We start from the raw sequence: 17,499 nt of genomic DNA on the forward strand, positions 1-17,499 counted from the left end.
CTTAACCATGTGCCAACATGGTATGTGTCCTAGTTCTACCCTTGGCAAGTAGATACCCTTCACGGGGTAGGGTAGACTCCTGATTTTGTACCTAGCTAGTATATTCTACGTCGGTTAATGCATATTCTCATCATGTGGGATGCATTCTAGTATTGGAGAAGTTCTACAACGTGAAGGTAGTGGAATGGAACGCTATCTATACATGGCGCGAGTAGGCTTTGAAGATACTAGGATGAGGTTTCCTAGGTCTTCCAAGACCATTGTGTGAAGCCCTCTAATTGATGAATGTATCTTAAAGGTCTAAATGAATATTGTTGACTTAGCTAATGTATGATAAATAGAAAGGTTCTTATTTAGGGTAGCTTTGAGGATTTCTTAGGTAGGCTTGAAAGAGGGTGTATGGGCGGCCTCTTCATGTTTTACTTAGGTGAGTCTTAGAGTAACATTAGGTAGAGAGGCTAAATGATGTAAAGGCTTACATTATTGAATATTATTATTGTGATATGTGATGAAAAGGAAATATCTTTACTTTAGGTAGTGTTGAGGATCACATAGGTGTGTGTGAAGGGGTTGTATGGGCGGCTGCTTCATATCTTACTTAGGTGGGTCTTAGGATAACCTTAATAGGGGATCTAAATGTTTAAATGGATTCTAAGTGATTATGTTCGTATATTGTTATTATGTGGATATTGTATTATGTGTGATTATTGACTTGTTTTATGTCTCTTCTTATTATGAAGGTTTTTATCAAAATGTCATGAAAGCATGGTTCTATACAAATGTCTCTTTTTCATGATATTAAAAGGGTTGCATTCAATGTGCTAACCCCTTCTTTTTCCTTTTTGACTAAAGTGTAGGAAATTGGAAGTCTTGATGTGTCATGACTCATAGATGATGGATAGGTTTTTAAGGGTTGAAGTCGAAGCATTGGTGAGTCCTCATAGATTTGAGGACAAGACCCACATGTTCCTTTTATGTCTTCTTTGTTTTAAGTCTTGTATGGGCTTAGTCCCTATGTTGTACACTCAAAGTATTAGATGGTTTAATGAGACATTGTAAAGATAGATGTTTTTAAAAATCTTTCGCTTGCGTATTAATGAAAGTATTCTTCGTGTGTGAAGAAAGCTTTAAATTCTTGCTTATTTTGAGATTATATTATGCATTGATTGCTACGAGAGACTTGTGTGGGACTTCTGAGTCTCATACGCTGCTAACATCCAGTGGATACCTTTGGGTCGTTACATGACAAGTCATCAAACTCTCTACTTATGTACTAACCCAATTACGTAGAACTATAACAATTTCTCCACTGAATTCACTCAGTGCACGAAGGTCTACACACAATCCATATTATTAATTTCATACATTACATAGTTAGCACAAATGTACAACTACTCAATGCATAAAACCTAAGCTACCTGGTGCAAAGCGGTTGCAAAAGGTTTATGTATTCGTTCCCAATTTTTCTGGACTTGCTACAGTAAATTTGGCCCTGGATTTGCAAGATTCTGTCATCTCCATGCTAGAAACTCGTTCTCCTTTTTTGTTAGTATGGTAGATTTAAATAGTTCATTAATCATTTTTCAACGACTTTTTGTCAAATCATTTTGTTAGAATGATAGATGGTTCATACATAAGTTTTAAAGTTTCGTCAATGATTATTAACCCTAACTACTTAACATTTTATTCACTTTAAAACTAATAAGCACGTAAAAATCCAATATGATTAACTAGTAAATTAATGTAACTGAAAAAGGAATTACCGATTAATCTTGAAAAAAAATTGAGGGAAAGGCATGGTTGTACATTAAAAATTAGGGCCTAGGATTTGAACTTGGAACCTTCAACTAATCAACGGTACACAATACCTGATCGAAACTTGTAAGCATCTATCGTTTAAGTCAACCTAAATGTTCAAGACTTCAGAGAGAATACATTTTTATTTACAGGAAATTAAATTGATCAGAACACAAGTGCATTCACCCACCCCTAAACCCCAGTTTTTTAACACTCTTCCCCTAGCCTTTTCTCATTAGATATATCACGTACTTGATACCAACAGAGTCATCAAATGAAGCAAATCGGAAACTAAGTCACTGCCCTTAATAGCTAGCTACTGAAGCAAGTGGTTGTCTACGAACAACAAAAAATTAATTGTACAAGGCATGAACTCCGGATCACCATGATCATGTCTCCGCAGACTTGGGGATTTCAGCCAAAGCATCTTCAGCTCTTACTTTCTGGGGAATAAAATCTGCATATATAGCATCATAGGAATCAGCGGAAAAGATAAGAATACTTCTTATTAGAGCCACATCATTGGTTATTGGACAAATCGTAATTGATACCTGACAGAAAGTCAAATCTGGGTCGTTTGGAAACAACTGACGCTGAAACAACCAAAAACATGTCAAGTTATTATACTAAATAAAGTGACTTCTCATAAACAAATTGGTTGTACTTATAACTACAGCAATCAAGTTTACTAAATAAGATGTTAAAACATGTTTCATGGATTATATCTGAGCTGCTCGTAGTTCTCTCCTTAAATTGACACGACAATCAGGACCCCAGAACGTTATAGTATTTTTAGGAAACAGAATTCCAGAGAATTGATGGTTCAAAATTCAGCTGAATTGAAACACTATAATGACAGAGTTCAAGTAATATACACCGTCAATGTTTTAATATTTACACCATCAGATCAACTTTACCTGCTACGACAAGTAACATATTTTTGGCCTAATACATATCCTATGACCTGATAGTGTAAAATATTATTTACATTGACAGAACGTGTATAAAACTTAAAAATCACAATAACAAACAGTGTTCCAATCACAACCTGGGTCTAATTTGAACTCTTTGAACTGAATTGCCAATCAAATCTAAAGGTAATAGGAATAGCGAACAACAACATAATAGCCAGTGAGATCCCACAAGTGGGGTTAGGCGAGGGTGGGGTGTCGCAGACCTTAGTCCTACCTTGTGTGAGGTAGACAGGTATAATAGGAACAGTGTAGGACAGCAAAATTGCAAATTCAGGATCATTATATCCACCAATCCTATTTCTGTTCCAATGTATATTTTCTTCCACCACAATTTTCATTAAAATGTGTTGCACGGGTAGCAATTTGAGAAATGACATTTGAACTCAACATGAACAATTATATAATAAGTGGATTATTTTTCTCTTATTTTACTTTTTTTAGTTTTTTTAAAAAAAAAATTAGGAATGAGTTAGCCCATGAATAGTGGTAGAGAACAAGAAAAAAGAGGCAGGCCTTAACTGGTATTGAAGCCATGCACTTGAATTAACAGAATAACAATAAGGTCTCGATCCAAAACTAGTTGGGACCAACTATATAATCTTATAGATATTTAGAACCATATGTATGTATTGAGACGATATAAATACTGATGAAACCAAAGAACAATTAAAAACCAGTGTAAACTATTCGTCATTATTATCTTTATAAAATATTCTTCATAATTATGTGTTGGTTCTTTTAAAAGTTGGTGCAATAAAAAGGGTTTGAAAACATTTTACTGAAAATGTGTCTCGATATTTTTAGAGATAATTATATACTCTAGTGCAGCCCATAAAGTTCCTTTACATAATTTATCCAAGATTTTCACTCCTTACCTAAATTGGCCCAAAGGAGGAGCTAAAGTGCCCTAGAGGACTGCCATGGGGCGACCGCCCTCTCCCAACCTCCGAAAATCCAAACTTAGAACCAAATGGTAGATCTTGATGAGAGGAATATATTTGTATAATAGTGTATAAAATTGTATACTATTGCATATTGGTGCATAAATACCTCTTATAATTTAGAATAATATTATATATTGGTGTATAGTACTGTATATCAAGTTCTAAATCATTTTTGTAGAAAGAAAAGAAATATGAATATTTTGAATATTGTTATATATGGGACACATAATTGCATATCGAATTGTGTTTTGGGCTAAAGATTCGAAATGTGAGCTTTGAGCTATATTTTTGCGATGCAAGTTAAGGTGATTATAAGCACGGGTTGAAAATGATTGGAAATAGTTTCTTGGAAGAACTCGAATCATGTAAGATCAATGAGGCACTGGTACCATTAATGGATTTTTAAAAAGATGAGGCAACAAAGAGGGTTCAAAATATTAATTGAAATGTCTCTCAGGTCGCAATATTTTTATTAAGCATAGGAAAACTTCAAATAGCCATCTTAAAATAGAAAACCAAAAATATCTAAACAAAACCTAGCAGCACTTTAAAATTCAAATTCGTCCTAAAGCTATGCAACTTATTATGCTAAAAGTTACAACAGTAACTAAGTAAAATTTCAACATCCAAGTCATAGTTGAAAACTCAAAGTTATAACATCTTCAATGCAATGATTCCGAACTAGTTAGGACCAGATAGATGATCTATATCTATACCTCTCCATGCGGTAAGACTGAAAGTAAATATTGTTTGGACATCAAACATAATCGAAGAATATCGTATTGAATATTCTTCAGTGTTATGTCGCAATTAAGAATCCCAAATTAAGACATTTTCTTATTTTATGTTAACTCAAATTCGCATATGTAATAAACCCTTATTTTTTTTTTAAAAATGGCAGTGTTGTATTCCTTAGCATTAATGACGTGTTGAAAACCTACAAAAAGAGACACGGTAGCAAGAGTTATTACAAAGAGCCTAAGAGATCAACTATTTGTTCTACTTCCTCTTTATACCAACAAAGATGCTATACATTTCCATTTAACTTTTGGTATAGAATAAAATTTATCCTCAAAAGATCCCTCATTCTTTTCTTTACAAACTGTCCAACGTATGCATGCTGGGATTCTTCTCCACTTCTCTAAGCTCTTGCCCCCCCCCCCCAAACCCCCAAACTTCTGATCCAGAAACAAAAAGATCAGCATATGTTTTAAAAACAGATGACTATTGGTCTCCTATGCCTCATTGCATAAAAATTGGATACTATTTGGAACCCTTTCCTTTTTACACTTCCCGTGCAAGACAAGTTCTTCTGACCACCAACAATTAAGAAAAACACTTGACCTCAAGCTCTTTACACCTACTTCCATGGTCCTATTCCACAGCCTGATTGTTCTCACGTCTTTTGTAGCTTGCTCACTGAGAATCTCAGTGTGTTTCTATTTTAATTGTGATGGGACCTGGAGAGATCCCTTTCAAACCATCGACCTACAACAAAAGTTGTGCAACTCTACTTAATCCCCTGTCATTCAGATGTCTCCTTAATGAGATACCCATCCATTGAACCAACATTCAACTATTGTGACCTCCAGTTTGCTACAAAGTGAAAATAAATCAGGGAAGGAATTCATCAAGGCCTTTTCAGTCCATTCCATGCTTCTTTTCAGAAAAGAATTCTGTCGCCATTACCCACCTTGTACGTGATATTACCTGATAGTTAAGGCCAGAGAGCCCTTATTGCCTTCCATGCTAAAATTCCATCTTAAGGGTTTGTAACAACATTAGTACTCCATTAGTTACGCTGGTCATACATGTTTTGTATGACTTCCTACTGTAGTGTTTGATCCTCCTCCACATACCTCCACAACCATTTCATCAGAAGACAGTCATTCTGTATTTTTAGACTCCTAACACCAAGGACACATGATGTCTTGGAAAGTTGAGCAATTTTCCGAGTTAACTAAATGAAACCCCCTCCTCTCCTTGTTTCCAGATCATAAAAAAATCACTTATCAGTTTATTTAGCCTCTCCAAAACTTTTGGTGGGATGGGAAGTAAGGACATAACATAAGTTGGTAAGAGTCTAGCACTAAATAAATGTGTCTTCCCCCTGAGGGAAGATTTTGAGATTTTCACCTGGCTAGCTTCTTCTCTGTCTTTTTTATCATCCCATTCCACATTTCCAAGTCCTTGTATTTGGTGCCCAAAGGCATGCCCAGATAAACAATTGGAGTTGTTGACCTACTGCGCACCCCAGGATGTTAGCCAGTCCCCGCATCTGAGCCACTTGATAGGTAGGTAGAAGGCTGCTTTTCCTCAAATTTACGATAAAATTGAGACTTGCTTCCAAAGTTAAACAACACCCTGATGAAGCTAATTTACTCTGTTTTGTCCTCACAAAAGATTATGATACACACTTTCATAAAGCAAATGACATGTTTCCAGTCCTGCCGTAATATTCAAATTGAATCCCTTCAACCACCTGTTTTGAATTGTCAGCCTCATCATATTGTTAAAACCTTCCATGGCTATTATGAATAAAAATGGTGAGAGAGGATTACCCTGTCTGAGACCCCGCCCCAGATGGAAAAAGGAAAACTACAGGTTCTCTATTTACCATAATTAAGAACTTGACAGTTTTAATTCAAAAACAATCCATTTCAGCCACCTTCATCCAAACCCCAATTGTTTGAGCATACTTAGAAGAAAATCCCAGTTGACATGCTCAGAAGCCTTAACCCACCTTTCTCAAAACCCCAATTGTTTGAGTATACTTAGAAGAAGATCCCAGTTGACATGATCATAAGCCTTCTCTAAATCTAACTTGCACATGATGCCCAGTTCTTTTCCTCTCAATCTGAAATCCACATACTCAAGGGGAGCAGCATCCATAATCTCTTCTCTTTATGAAAGTTATCTGGTGTTTACTTACCAACTTATATATCCCACCGTAAGGCTTATCGGCCTAAAATTGCTCAGATCAAAGACTCCCCTTTTCTTGGGGATGAGATCAACGTACATGGCATTGAGGCACTTTTCAAAGACTTGATATTCATGAAAATGTTGCATAGAGTTCATGATATCCTCCTTCAGAATATCCGAAGGGACTTAATAAAAACACATTGAAAATCCATCAGGCCCTTGTGCTTTGTCAGTAGCACAAATTCTAATGCACCCAAAAACTTCTTCAAACTGTATTTGTAGCCACTTTTGTTCCTCAATGTTGATGCTTGTGAGCCCACGTAGGTTGATATAGGTCTCTATCCTCTTCTTTCCTAGAAATTTTTCTCTTTTCCATCCTATTGTAGAAGTAGGAACTCCCAAACACCTCCACAAGTAACTACTTATGAATCCTCTAGAAATTAAATTACTAAAATGTCTATCAAAGTTGAAAAACCTTTTTACTCTTCCCTTAAACATTACCCTATTATATTATTGTACATAATAAATGCAAATATATATTCTAATAAATGGAATTTTAGATATAATTAGTGTATACTTGTACATCTCGTAAAAGTTCCATTTGCATTCAATGCATTGAGTGGCTTCATTTAATTGTCATAAGTCGGTTAGTATAAACTTTTAAATTATATCTTAAGTGTGACTGTTATTAATTTAATGAGTTTATACATATATAATCTTGTTATAGGAGGCACCAAGTAGGAAGTGAAGCTTTAAAAAAATGAGTATGTAAGGGACTTACTGTCTATCTTGGAGAACCATCAAAAGAGTGTTTTGTGACAAATTAATAAACTTTGGGAAAGTATATAAATCTGAAAAGTTCAACTAGTTAATCAGCATCAGGGCATCATTATCGTCATTTGGTGACATGTTACATTGGGTCTTGCCAAGGCGTGCAGAGGTGGCTGCTTTACATTGGTTCTAATTTTAGATTGCTAAATTAATGACAAGGTCTTGCCAATAAATTTTATGTACAAATATGGCTTACACAGGATAAAGCAGGGGGTCCAAGGGCAGAAATTAGATTATTATATTTGTTCATGCGATTAAATTACATCTCTTTAGACATGAAATTTGAGGGAAGAGCACACCACAAGTTAGTTTTGACGACGACGACATTTAAGGGTCTTGTTTATGACCTTATAAGGTGGGCTCTGGACTTTTCTTGGATCTACTTTGAAGATATAAAGTATAAACACAGCGCCTCTAGTACGCAGTAGCAGCAAGCTTCCAATAGAAATTAAGAGGGTTTGTTTCAGACGCTACTGCAGAAATATACACCTTTAACCCCTTTTTGAGATAAGCCCTGAGTTCTCTTCGCGATCTCAACTACCTTTTTGATGTGGGTATACATATTTAAGGGTTACTGATAAATTATTCAGTGCTGAAGAAGAAACTATGCTATAGGTTGGATTTAATCTGAAGAATTTGAACTTAGAAATTCAGTTTCAAATTTGAACTTGGAAATTGAGAGATCGTTGAGCCCTAAGCCCTAGATTGGGGAGGAAATTGAAAAGTTGAAGGATTAAACCACCAGTGGATTCCAACTGAGAAATTGACTAATAAAATTGGACTCTACAGCTTAAGGATAATGTGTCGACCAATTTCTGATCTCAGATAGTTGACCGACGGCACATTTAAGTTGACACAAGAAATGACTTTAACCCCGAGGTTTCCTAAATTAATTTTTCTAGATCAATTTGAAATCATTTTTTATATTTTTGCTTAGATTGAGTTGCTATGAGGCCTGAGAGCACAAATTTGGATATTGTGAGCTTACTTGTAACGTGAATCTAGGTAAGAGAAGGATCTTAACTTCTGAGTACCGTTCTTCACTTCTTCTAAGCTTGGTCTTTGCCTATATATATGTTTTTGACTATCTGGAACCTGTTTGGAGTGAGTGTGTGCTCGGCAGACTTGTTAATTGTGATTCCTTTACACTTTTTGAGATTTGGTGATATCTTCAAGATACATTGTGATTTGAATATTAATTATACTGTATGGTTGTGTGGCAATTTAGCCTTAGCCAGTGTTTTGGGAAGCGAGAAGCGAAAAAAAGCGACGAGGGCTTGCTTCACAGAAGCGAGAAGCGTGAAGCGAAGCACGCGCTTTTTTAAAAAAAGCGACATTTAGTATAAAAATAAAAAAAATATTAAATAACTAAATAGAGGTAATATAGTCTTAGATTGAAAGAAATTACATAGGCAAAAATACTCATAAGTCATAACATATAAAGCAAAAAATCAAAAACATAATTAAATCACAAAGATTCAAACTCCTATTCTTCAACAAGGCTGCTAGACTGATCACAAAATAAGAAAAAAAAAAAGCAAAAGAATTGAAAAAAAAACAGAGGAGGCAGCAGTCAGTAAATTAGAAACAGAGCAAGCAGCAGAGATGAAGAAAAGAAGAGAAGAAGAAGAAAAAACTAGAGTAGTCGAAACTCGGAGAGATGAAGAGATGAAGCACAGGCGAAGATTGTATATTTCAGGAGAAAAGAAACTCATAGAGATGAACTAATTAACATTAGCTAAAAAAGAGATGAACAAAAAGTTACTTGTAGTCGCGGTCGAGGTTGAAGAGAGAGGCAGCCTCAGTCGAGATCGTCAGGAGAGAAAGAAGTATTGTGAAACAAGAGCCGCGAGGAGAGAAAGAAGGGAAAGAGTCGTGAAAGAAGAGTCGTGAGGAGAGAGAAGGTTATATTTCAGATTATTTTTAAAAAAAAAATATTTTTTTTAAAAGAAAAACTAATTGTCGCCTTTTTTTATAAAAAGCGCGCTTTATTGCGCTTTTGCCTTAGGGTCACTTCTCGCTTCTTCATCTGAAGCGAGAGCTTTTTTCAGATCGCCTCGCCTCAAGATAAAAAAGCGCACAAGGGTCGCCTCGCTTTGAAGCGCGCTTTTCTGAGCTTTTCACAACACTGGCCTTAGGATTGATGTATTTACTTGATTTTACATGTCCTCGGGTGTATATAAAGCTAGTTAAGGTAGAGTCACCCTCCACATCTTGAAGAGACTCTGCGTAAGACGTTGGGCCAAAGCCACCATTCACAACCGAAATGGTAAGAGTGCCAGAGTTACCTTTAGGGGTTATGAAAGTTTGTTATTGTGTATGGTAAGACAGTTGGACCAGAGTTACAGATATGAGGTTTTGTTGTTGTGTAGTAAGACGGTTGGGCCAGAGTTCCCCTCCGCAATTCCGAGGATTTGTAGTTCTGCATGGTAAGACAGTTGGGCTAGAGTTACCCTCCGCAATTCTAAGGTATTATTGGTGTGTATTGTTGTAATACGTTAGCTTGCATCTCATCATCTCATCCTTCTTGACATGACTGGTATCTCTCTTCTACACTTTGTATACTATTTTCCTTAGCATATTGTATATTCATTCCACACGAGCGAGTGAGCCCGCACACACAGATATGTGTGTGTGCGTATTGCTTACTTGCTCCAGGTACCGGATGGAACAGAGCTAGACTTTACTTAGTCTTTGTGACAAACCCTATCCGCTACATATGCAAGTGTGTTAGCTAACGCTTCGGTTGATGAGTGAGTCACCTGACACCAAGTCTTTTACAAGCTTTGAGGTGAGCCATGCTCTAGATCCACAGAAGTCACATATCTATCTATCTTTCTATTTCCTTATTTCTAGTGGGGTTTGCATACTCAACATGAGATACTTGTACTGATTCTTATAGATTCTACAGACTTAGGTTATTTTGGCTCTAGTTGGGTTTGTTGAGATATTTCCTTTCATTTCCATTGAATTTGTAATCTATGATTTGGTTTTTTTAGACTTCATCATTCTTTTCAGGTTATATTAGCTATTTTTTTGTGTTGTTCGGTTCTCCTGGCAAATAATGCGATTGTTGGTTGCCAATCAAAGCTAGGGTAGTTAGGGTGGTGACAATACTCAACACATCTAATCAGATTATTGAAATAGTCAATTTAATATGCACCAAGTCATGCAGTAAAAACGGATTAAAGAAAAAAAAGTGAATGAGATCTCTCTTAACCGTTAGAAAACGTGTAGAAATAGGAGTTTAAAGGACACTTCCTCTATAAGCTCCATCCTGTAAGTCTTTTTCACTACTCATACAAATATATAAAATCCAACATACAAGTACGATATACTTGTTATCCTCTAAAAATTTATGATATCTTTGTGTTCCCAATCAAATTTATGAAATCTTAATTTGGTAAGGATAACTTGCAAAGTTTTCATCTCCCAACTTTAAGAACAAGCTGATGAAATGTTATTCAACCTACATTCTTTTGGTTATTAATCCTAAAGTATCAACAATGATCATGCTTGTATACTTTGTTGGTTGCAAATATCTGATATCGTTTTCACTCAGTAGGTTCTCTTTTCATTTATTTTTCATATTTTTCTAAACACATTCTTTGTTTTAAAAAAGATGTGTGTGAGTATACTCATGGTATGATCTTGGAGTTTGAATGCAACACGTACATGTAAGTCTTCTTTTTCTAACCTTGATTTCATAACATTATTCTCTTTTTAAAGAATTGGTAACTTTCATTACATTATTTTCTCTATCTAGTGCCAACATTATCTAGCAACACTATCTTCACCTTATTAAGATTTTCCCTGAAACTCTTAGCCAAACACGGTTAAATTTGGTTGACATGCCAATGTGTATTTACTATGCACACAATTAGTGTTTTATCTCCACTTTTTCATTAATGTTTACCACCCACAAAAGATGAATGACAGTGTGGGGCATTTTTTTCTTTATTAAGTTAGTTAAATCAGATCAACATTTTTCATTTTCAAAAACTTGTAGAAAAAATCAATTTTTACTTCATAATTCAAACGCATTTGTTGAATATTGGTTATATAATTTTTTTAAAGGTTTGTTCCCACAGAAATGGCATACACGCATGTTGCATGTGCTTAAACACTACCCATGATTAAAATGTAACATCAAAAAGTCTAGCTATTACACTAGGAAGTCACGTTGATCTAGCTTTACAAGTGATGGATTGAGAGATACTCACACAGATGGTTGTATCCAACATAACTTTTGCGATCCAGAAAAGAACAAGAATAAGCCTCCCTGCAAAATACTTCAAGAAATTTCTCCTGCATGAAAGCAACCAAAATTATGGAAGACATTGTAAACATGTGTAGCAAGTTAACATGCAGACAAAAGCTAATGCTACTGATACTTAACTACTCCAGTTACAAAATTAATAACTTCCACACCCTTTGAAATAGTCAATCGGAAAGAGTAGGTAGGGGTCAGGTTTGCGTGCACCCCAGCCTTCCTGGAACCCACTTGTGGGATCACACTGATATGTTGTTGTTGCACAAGCTTTGAAATTAATCAACTCAAAAGAAAATCCTTTATCCTTTTCTTTTCTTATTTGCCTTCATTCTCCTTATAACACAACCCGGAAGACCACCTAAGACAAATAGGCTGAAAGCACAAATCCAAATAGGTAGCTTACTTCACTTAAAAAACCCTGGGCTTAGGCTTAATCTTAATCTAAAGTCCTATTCAAACTAATCCCCACCAAGTGAAATGCTTCACTTGGTTAGTCATCAAAAGAGCAGGCTTAACTCAAGAAGTGTTACGGAAGAACGGAAAGCAACTAGTCCCTAGGTGTTTCCTATGCAATTTGACTGGGGAGACAAACGAACACCTATTTTTACATTGCAAATTCACCACACAGGTTTGGGAGCTGCTTCTCAACATCACAGGGTACAGCTGGACTAGGCCAGAACACACTTCTGATATTTTTAAATGTTGGATCAGAAGGGGGGTATAGCAAGACTCAAAAGAAGTGGTGCAAGCTAATACCATCATGCATATGGTGGTCAGTGCAGAAGGAAAGAAATGTGAGATGCTTTGAAGATAGATCTCATTCCATTCACAAAGTAAAATAGAATTGTTTTGGATCTTTACTTTTTTTTGTGTAAACAGCTCTGTATAGAAAATGTAGATCAAATTATATAATTAATAGGGAGCTTGTAAATTTGGTTAGGGCTGTGAATTTTTTAAGCTGGCCAGCATGTGCTTAATGCTAAAGAATACAACTTTACCAATGTTCAAAAAAAAAAAAAACAAGATGCTGGAAGGGGCAAAGAAGAACCAATAACATAAAAACAAAAGAAAATTTACAGTGAAACAACCAAGGCTACAGAAAATATGACAGGAAAAAGGAAGGAACAATGAAATTGTTTCGAAGTAAGCAATTCACCAGAAACGGATCTTACACTTTTGAGTGAAATTCTTCTCTTGATCATATAATGATCAACATAATGCTCAGTAAAAGCATTTCAAATAGTCTCTGCTGATAAAGTAAAATGTTGTAGAGAGAAAATGATATAAACCTGGACTGCAATAATTAACTAATTTGGTGCAACTAAATTACCAGAGAAAAGAAAAGCAACACTGACACAACATAAAAAATCAGAAAGCATCATAGATGTTTTCTGGTCCAAAAAAGGACACTAGATTTACAATTGCCAAATATATGAACTTATGAAGCATCTACCCAATTCAATGGACTTTGGAACAAGGATTTCCATGTTCCACCAGTCTTACTCCTCAATGCATGAGAGACATGAAGATTTCACCAACACAATTAGATGCTAGAGGAAGTAAGGCATGGATTGGTTCAGGCCAGCTAAGCATATGGTATTTCTAACGATCATCTTTAGCTCAAGGATGTGAATAATTCAAAGCTATGTTCCATATTACTTGTCGTGGCTTCAATAAGTTCCTATTTATACTTATGCTATTATCCCTGTTAAAAAAGAGAGTTTCATTACTTTCTCAAAAGAAAAAAAAAAGGAGTTCCATTTGTGATATTAGGCCAAATCATGTATGCCTTTAGCAGCCCAGTCCAAATCTCACACGGGTAAGCAGCTTCTGCAATCTCCAATAATTCAATCAACAGTTATGCCTCAACCTCAAATTGACTGAGGTCAGATTCATGAATCCAAAAAAAATTGTTCTATACTTCTATTCAATTTCACTTGATTCCAGTGCCGTCTAAAGGGGCAAATAAAGAGTTCTCCCGAACTAGAGGTTCTCTAAACCACACACTTATCAGTAATACGGGCATAAGTCTCTAACACGACAAAAGGACTCCCTATGAAAACCAGACTTATTATAAGTGTAAGACAACTAAGCCTTAATCCCAACTAATTGGTATCACCTATATGAATTGCTTTCATTTTGTCTTTTCTTAGCCAATTTTATATTTAAGCCGAGATATCATAGGTCTAATAAGAGTTTTTTTTTTGACATCAGGTCTAATAAGAGTCTATTGCCTTCTTCAGTCATCGCATTATCATACCTCTTGAGTCGGTGCATACCAGTGTTGTGAATGGCGAGCGCCTCATCGCCAAAGGCGAGAGGCGAGGCGAGCCCTTCTCGCTATTCCACACTGAGGCGAGGCGACATACAAAAAGTGACCCATGGCGATCTAATCGCGGCGCCTTTTTGATTTAATTTTTTAAAAAGATTTGACTTAACAATATTAGTCAAAATTAGGGTTTTTTTTTCTATTTTCAAAATTTGCTGCTGCACGACTTCTCTTCCCCTCGCGATCTCTTCTCCCCGACTCCACTTCCCCTCGCCGGTCGCGTCTCTTCGAGACTTCGAGTTGCTGCTGCACTGAGGACCTGAGGTATACCTCTTTTTTGCTGCTCCTCGACTCCTCTTCCTCGTGCAATCTTTTCTGTTCTTCTTCCTCAGTTCTTCTTGAGTTTTCTTCTTCTTCAGTTGCTCTGTTTTTTTTCCTTCATCACTGCTGAATCAGCATAAGTAATAAGGGAAAAATGTTTAGTGTGCTGACTGCTCTATGTTTTTTCCTTATGAGTTTTTGAATTGAAATATATTGCTAATATATGTTATTGCTATTGAGATTATGGATATTTATATATGCAATTAAATATATTTAATTTTTGGTATTAACTGGCGCCTTTTTCAAAAAGGCGAGCGCCTCGCCGCTCGCCTCGCTGCGTGGCGAGGCAGGCCCTTGTCGCCTCTCGCCCAAAACACTAGTGCATACAGAGGCTTATGTAATAGTAAGACATGGTTCATTGTGGTTAACTTAAGACACGATAAAACTACCTAGGTGAAATTCTCGCATCTTATCCTCATTTAAGTAGTAGTAAGACATGGTTCATTGTAATTAACTTATAACCTCTAATTTTTTGTATTCTACATAACATTCATCTTAATATCCACATTTCTACACCATTCATCTAGCAAATATGGTTGTATTTAACGACCCAAGATTCAATGTGTTACAACACTTCTTATCTGCTCTATCACATAGCACACTCAGACTAATTTTCATTTCATCAATGTTCTTTTGATTTTTCTGTGTTAGATCTCCATCTATTATGTCATAATCACCTCAGATTTAACTTATATATCTAAATGTCAGCATTTACACTAAATGATCTTGTCAAAACTTACTTCACCTTTCTGTACTTGAGATATTGTGTATATCATAAATGCCTCCAGCAGCATTCTCATAGTCCACATAACACTAAAAGAAGTTTAATGATCTCCAAAATCAGTGAGCACTGGAGGTTTTAGACTGCATTTGTGTTAATTCGTCACTTCTTGAATAGATGTCCTCGAAGTCAAAGAATGAATTTTGAAAGGATTAATATGAGAAATGCCTTATCAGGAACTCTTTTATAACATCAATATACATAAGACAATGAAAATTATATGTACAGCATCAAATGTTGAACAACTGAATAAGGATTGTAGAGCCATACCGTAGCTTTGTTAACAAGAAAGGTTGCTTCGTGTAACATCCTAATCTCAGCATTTTCATTTTTTATTATCCTATGAACTCGATTGTGGGGAAATTGGTAAAGCGCACTCTCACTCTTCTCATCTTCCTCCTCTTCATCATCCTCCCTTTTCCTCTTTGCCTTCAATTTCTTCTCCTCATTCTTTTTGGTGGTACCGTTGCTAATTGCTTCATCTTTTACCTTGCCATTGTTTGTTTTACCCTCCTTTTCCTTCTCCCCTTTCATCTTCTCCTTTTTAGCAGGACTTGCAACTCCATTACTATTTGATTTTTTCACTAGATTTTCTTCAGCCTCTTCATCTCCTTCCTTCTTATTTTGTGTCTTCTTCATATTTTTCTCTTCTTTTTTCAACTGACTCGAATCACCATTGATCTTGGCCTTCTTTGATGATTGTCTTTCTCTTTCTCTTTCATCTGTCCTTTTCTTCTTCTTGTTCTCTTCCTTCTTAATTACACTTCCATGACTAGAACCTCCATTGCTCTTTCCCTTTTTTGCTAGTTTTGTTTCTCCTTCTACTTCCCTCCTCTCGTCCTTGTTGTTCCTCTTTTCATTTTTGCCTCCACGACTAGAATCTCCATTGTTCTTTGCCGTTTTACCTTCATTCACTTTATCTTCCTTCTTTGCCTTCATATTTTTCTCACTGTAATCGTTTTTACTGGTAGCTATTTTTGCACCAACATTTTGCTCCTTTTCTTCAACCTCCTTTTCTTTTTCTATCACCTTCTTCTTTCTCGTATATATTTTCAAGTTTTCGCTCTCGTTCTGCCCACTACCATCCACTATTTTCTTCCCCTTTCTTCTATAAACCTTCTTCTGTACTTCCAAATCCTCCTCCCTTCCCCGGCTATTAGTATTACCGACTTTGCTGCTCTCGACTTTTTCTTCCTCCTCCTCTTCTTCGTCTTCTTTGTCCGTATCGCTTACATACTCCTTGTGAACATTCTGTACGTCGTCGCTTTCTTCCTCGGTTTCATCGGCATCTTGTGATTCGGCACTGGAAGATGGTATGACGAAATCCTCCGGCTCATCTCTGTCGTGGTTGTCAGAATTTCCGTTACTCTTCTTCGGCATTACTGGAATCTAGTAAGTTAAATGGCTGCCGCCGGTTGCAACGGATGTCCGCGGCGGAGAAGGGCACTTAGTCGCTGATTCAATTATCGCAAGCAGTATAATAATAAGGGCTTTTTGCCCAAGTGAAAGAAACTCACACGTGGCTTTCGGACTCGCAGTGGGCTTTGCTTCCTCTCTTTGAGACATGTGAAAAAAAAGGGTAAATCCCGTCTTAAAAAAATATTTAACATTTATGTTAATAATATAATTTTTTAATTAAATATAATAATTTTTAAGAATCAGAAAGTGCACAGTTGGTCTTCGTTTGCCTCTCTCTTTGTCCTTTTTTCTTCAACCTCTTCTTTTTATATTTTCTACTTCTTCATCATCTCTTTCTGCGTCAATCTCTTTTTCTCTTATTTTTTTAATTTTTATTTAAATAATTATTTTCAAATTAATTTTTCTCATATTTCACTATTTTTATTCAGAATCATGACAAGAAAAGGAATAGAAAAAACAGAAAATGGTAGAATATCATGTTCTCAAATAGAAATTTCGAATTTTTAAAATTATAGAAACAAGAGTTCATCTTCGATGATTACAATAAAGATTCAATTTTACGAATTTATTATTAGTTTGGATAGATTGTTCCTACAAATAAGTGAAATGTCGTTTGAAGTTCATATCCCAATTTTAAAAAGGTTTAGTTAAGTTTAAAATTGATTTTAGAAGAAAAATAAGATTGAAACTCGAAAAATGTGAAGTTTATGGAAAGATATCATGATTGTATTAAAGTTGTATTAGATATGTTTCATAATTGTATTAAAATTATATTAAAATCACTAACAATACATTTATAACACATACTACAAACTTCACTCTTTTTTTAGTGATCTAAACTAAAATAAATTAAGTAACACACTTGTAATACATATTGTAAATATCACTCATGTTCTTAGTGATACAAA

At 35.6% G+C, this 17,499-nt stretch overlaps 1 protein-coding gene across 2 annotated transcripts; it reads right to left on the reverse strand.

Moving 5' to 3' along the window:
- Nucleotides 1–1,783: 1,783 nt before the first annotated feature.
- LOC107023782 (ABC transporter F family member 4) lies at nt 1,784–16,721 on the reverse strand. 2 transcript variants are annotated; one of them, XM_015224579.2, is made up of 4 exons: nt 15,443–16,719; nt 11,692–11,776; nt 2,349–2,390; nt 1,784–2,254 (listed from the first exon to the last, which is right to left on the reverse strand). In XM_015224579.2, the coding sequence occupies exons 1-4, from the start codon at nt 16,550–16,552 to the stop codon at nt 2,187–2,189; spliced, it is 1,305 nt and encodes a 434-aa protein (XP_015080065.1). In that variant the 5' UTR covers nt 16,553–16,719; the 3' UTR covers nt 1,784–2,186. The 2 variants fall into 2 exon arrangements, with proteins under 2 accessions (XP_015080065.1, XP_015080066.1); XM_015224580.2 differs by lacking the exons at nt 1,784–2,254; nt 2,349–2,390; nt 11,692–11,776 and adding an exon at nt 14,447–14,457 and having other exon boundaries at nt 15,443–16,721.
- Nucleotides 16,722–17,499: the final 778 nt, after the last annotated feature.

Source organism: Solanum pennellii, chromosome 6, assembly GCF_001406875.1.
Source record: "Solanum pennellii chromosome 6, SPENNV200".
In the NCBI taxonomy this organism is placed as follows: Eukaryota; Viridiplantae; Streptophyta; class Magnoliopsida; order Solanales; family Solanaceae; genus Solanum; species Solanum pennellii.

Bases quoted from the DNA above. Each gene is read 5' to 3' on its own strand.
- LOC107023782 (XM_015224579.2), bottom strand. From the start codon at position 16,552: ATGCCGAAGAAGAGTAACGGAAATTCTGACAACCACGACAGAGATGAG. The intron at 2,391-11,691 runs GTGAGTATCTCT...TGGTTGTTTCAG, and splicing joins TGTTGGATACAACCATCTGT to CGTCAGTTGTTTCCAAACGA. The intron at 2,255-2,348 runs GTATCAATTACG...CTATATATGCAG, and splicing joins CAGATTTGACTTTCTGTCAG to ATTTTATTCCCCAGAAAGTA.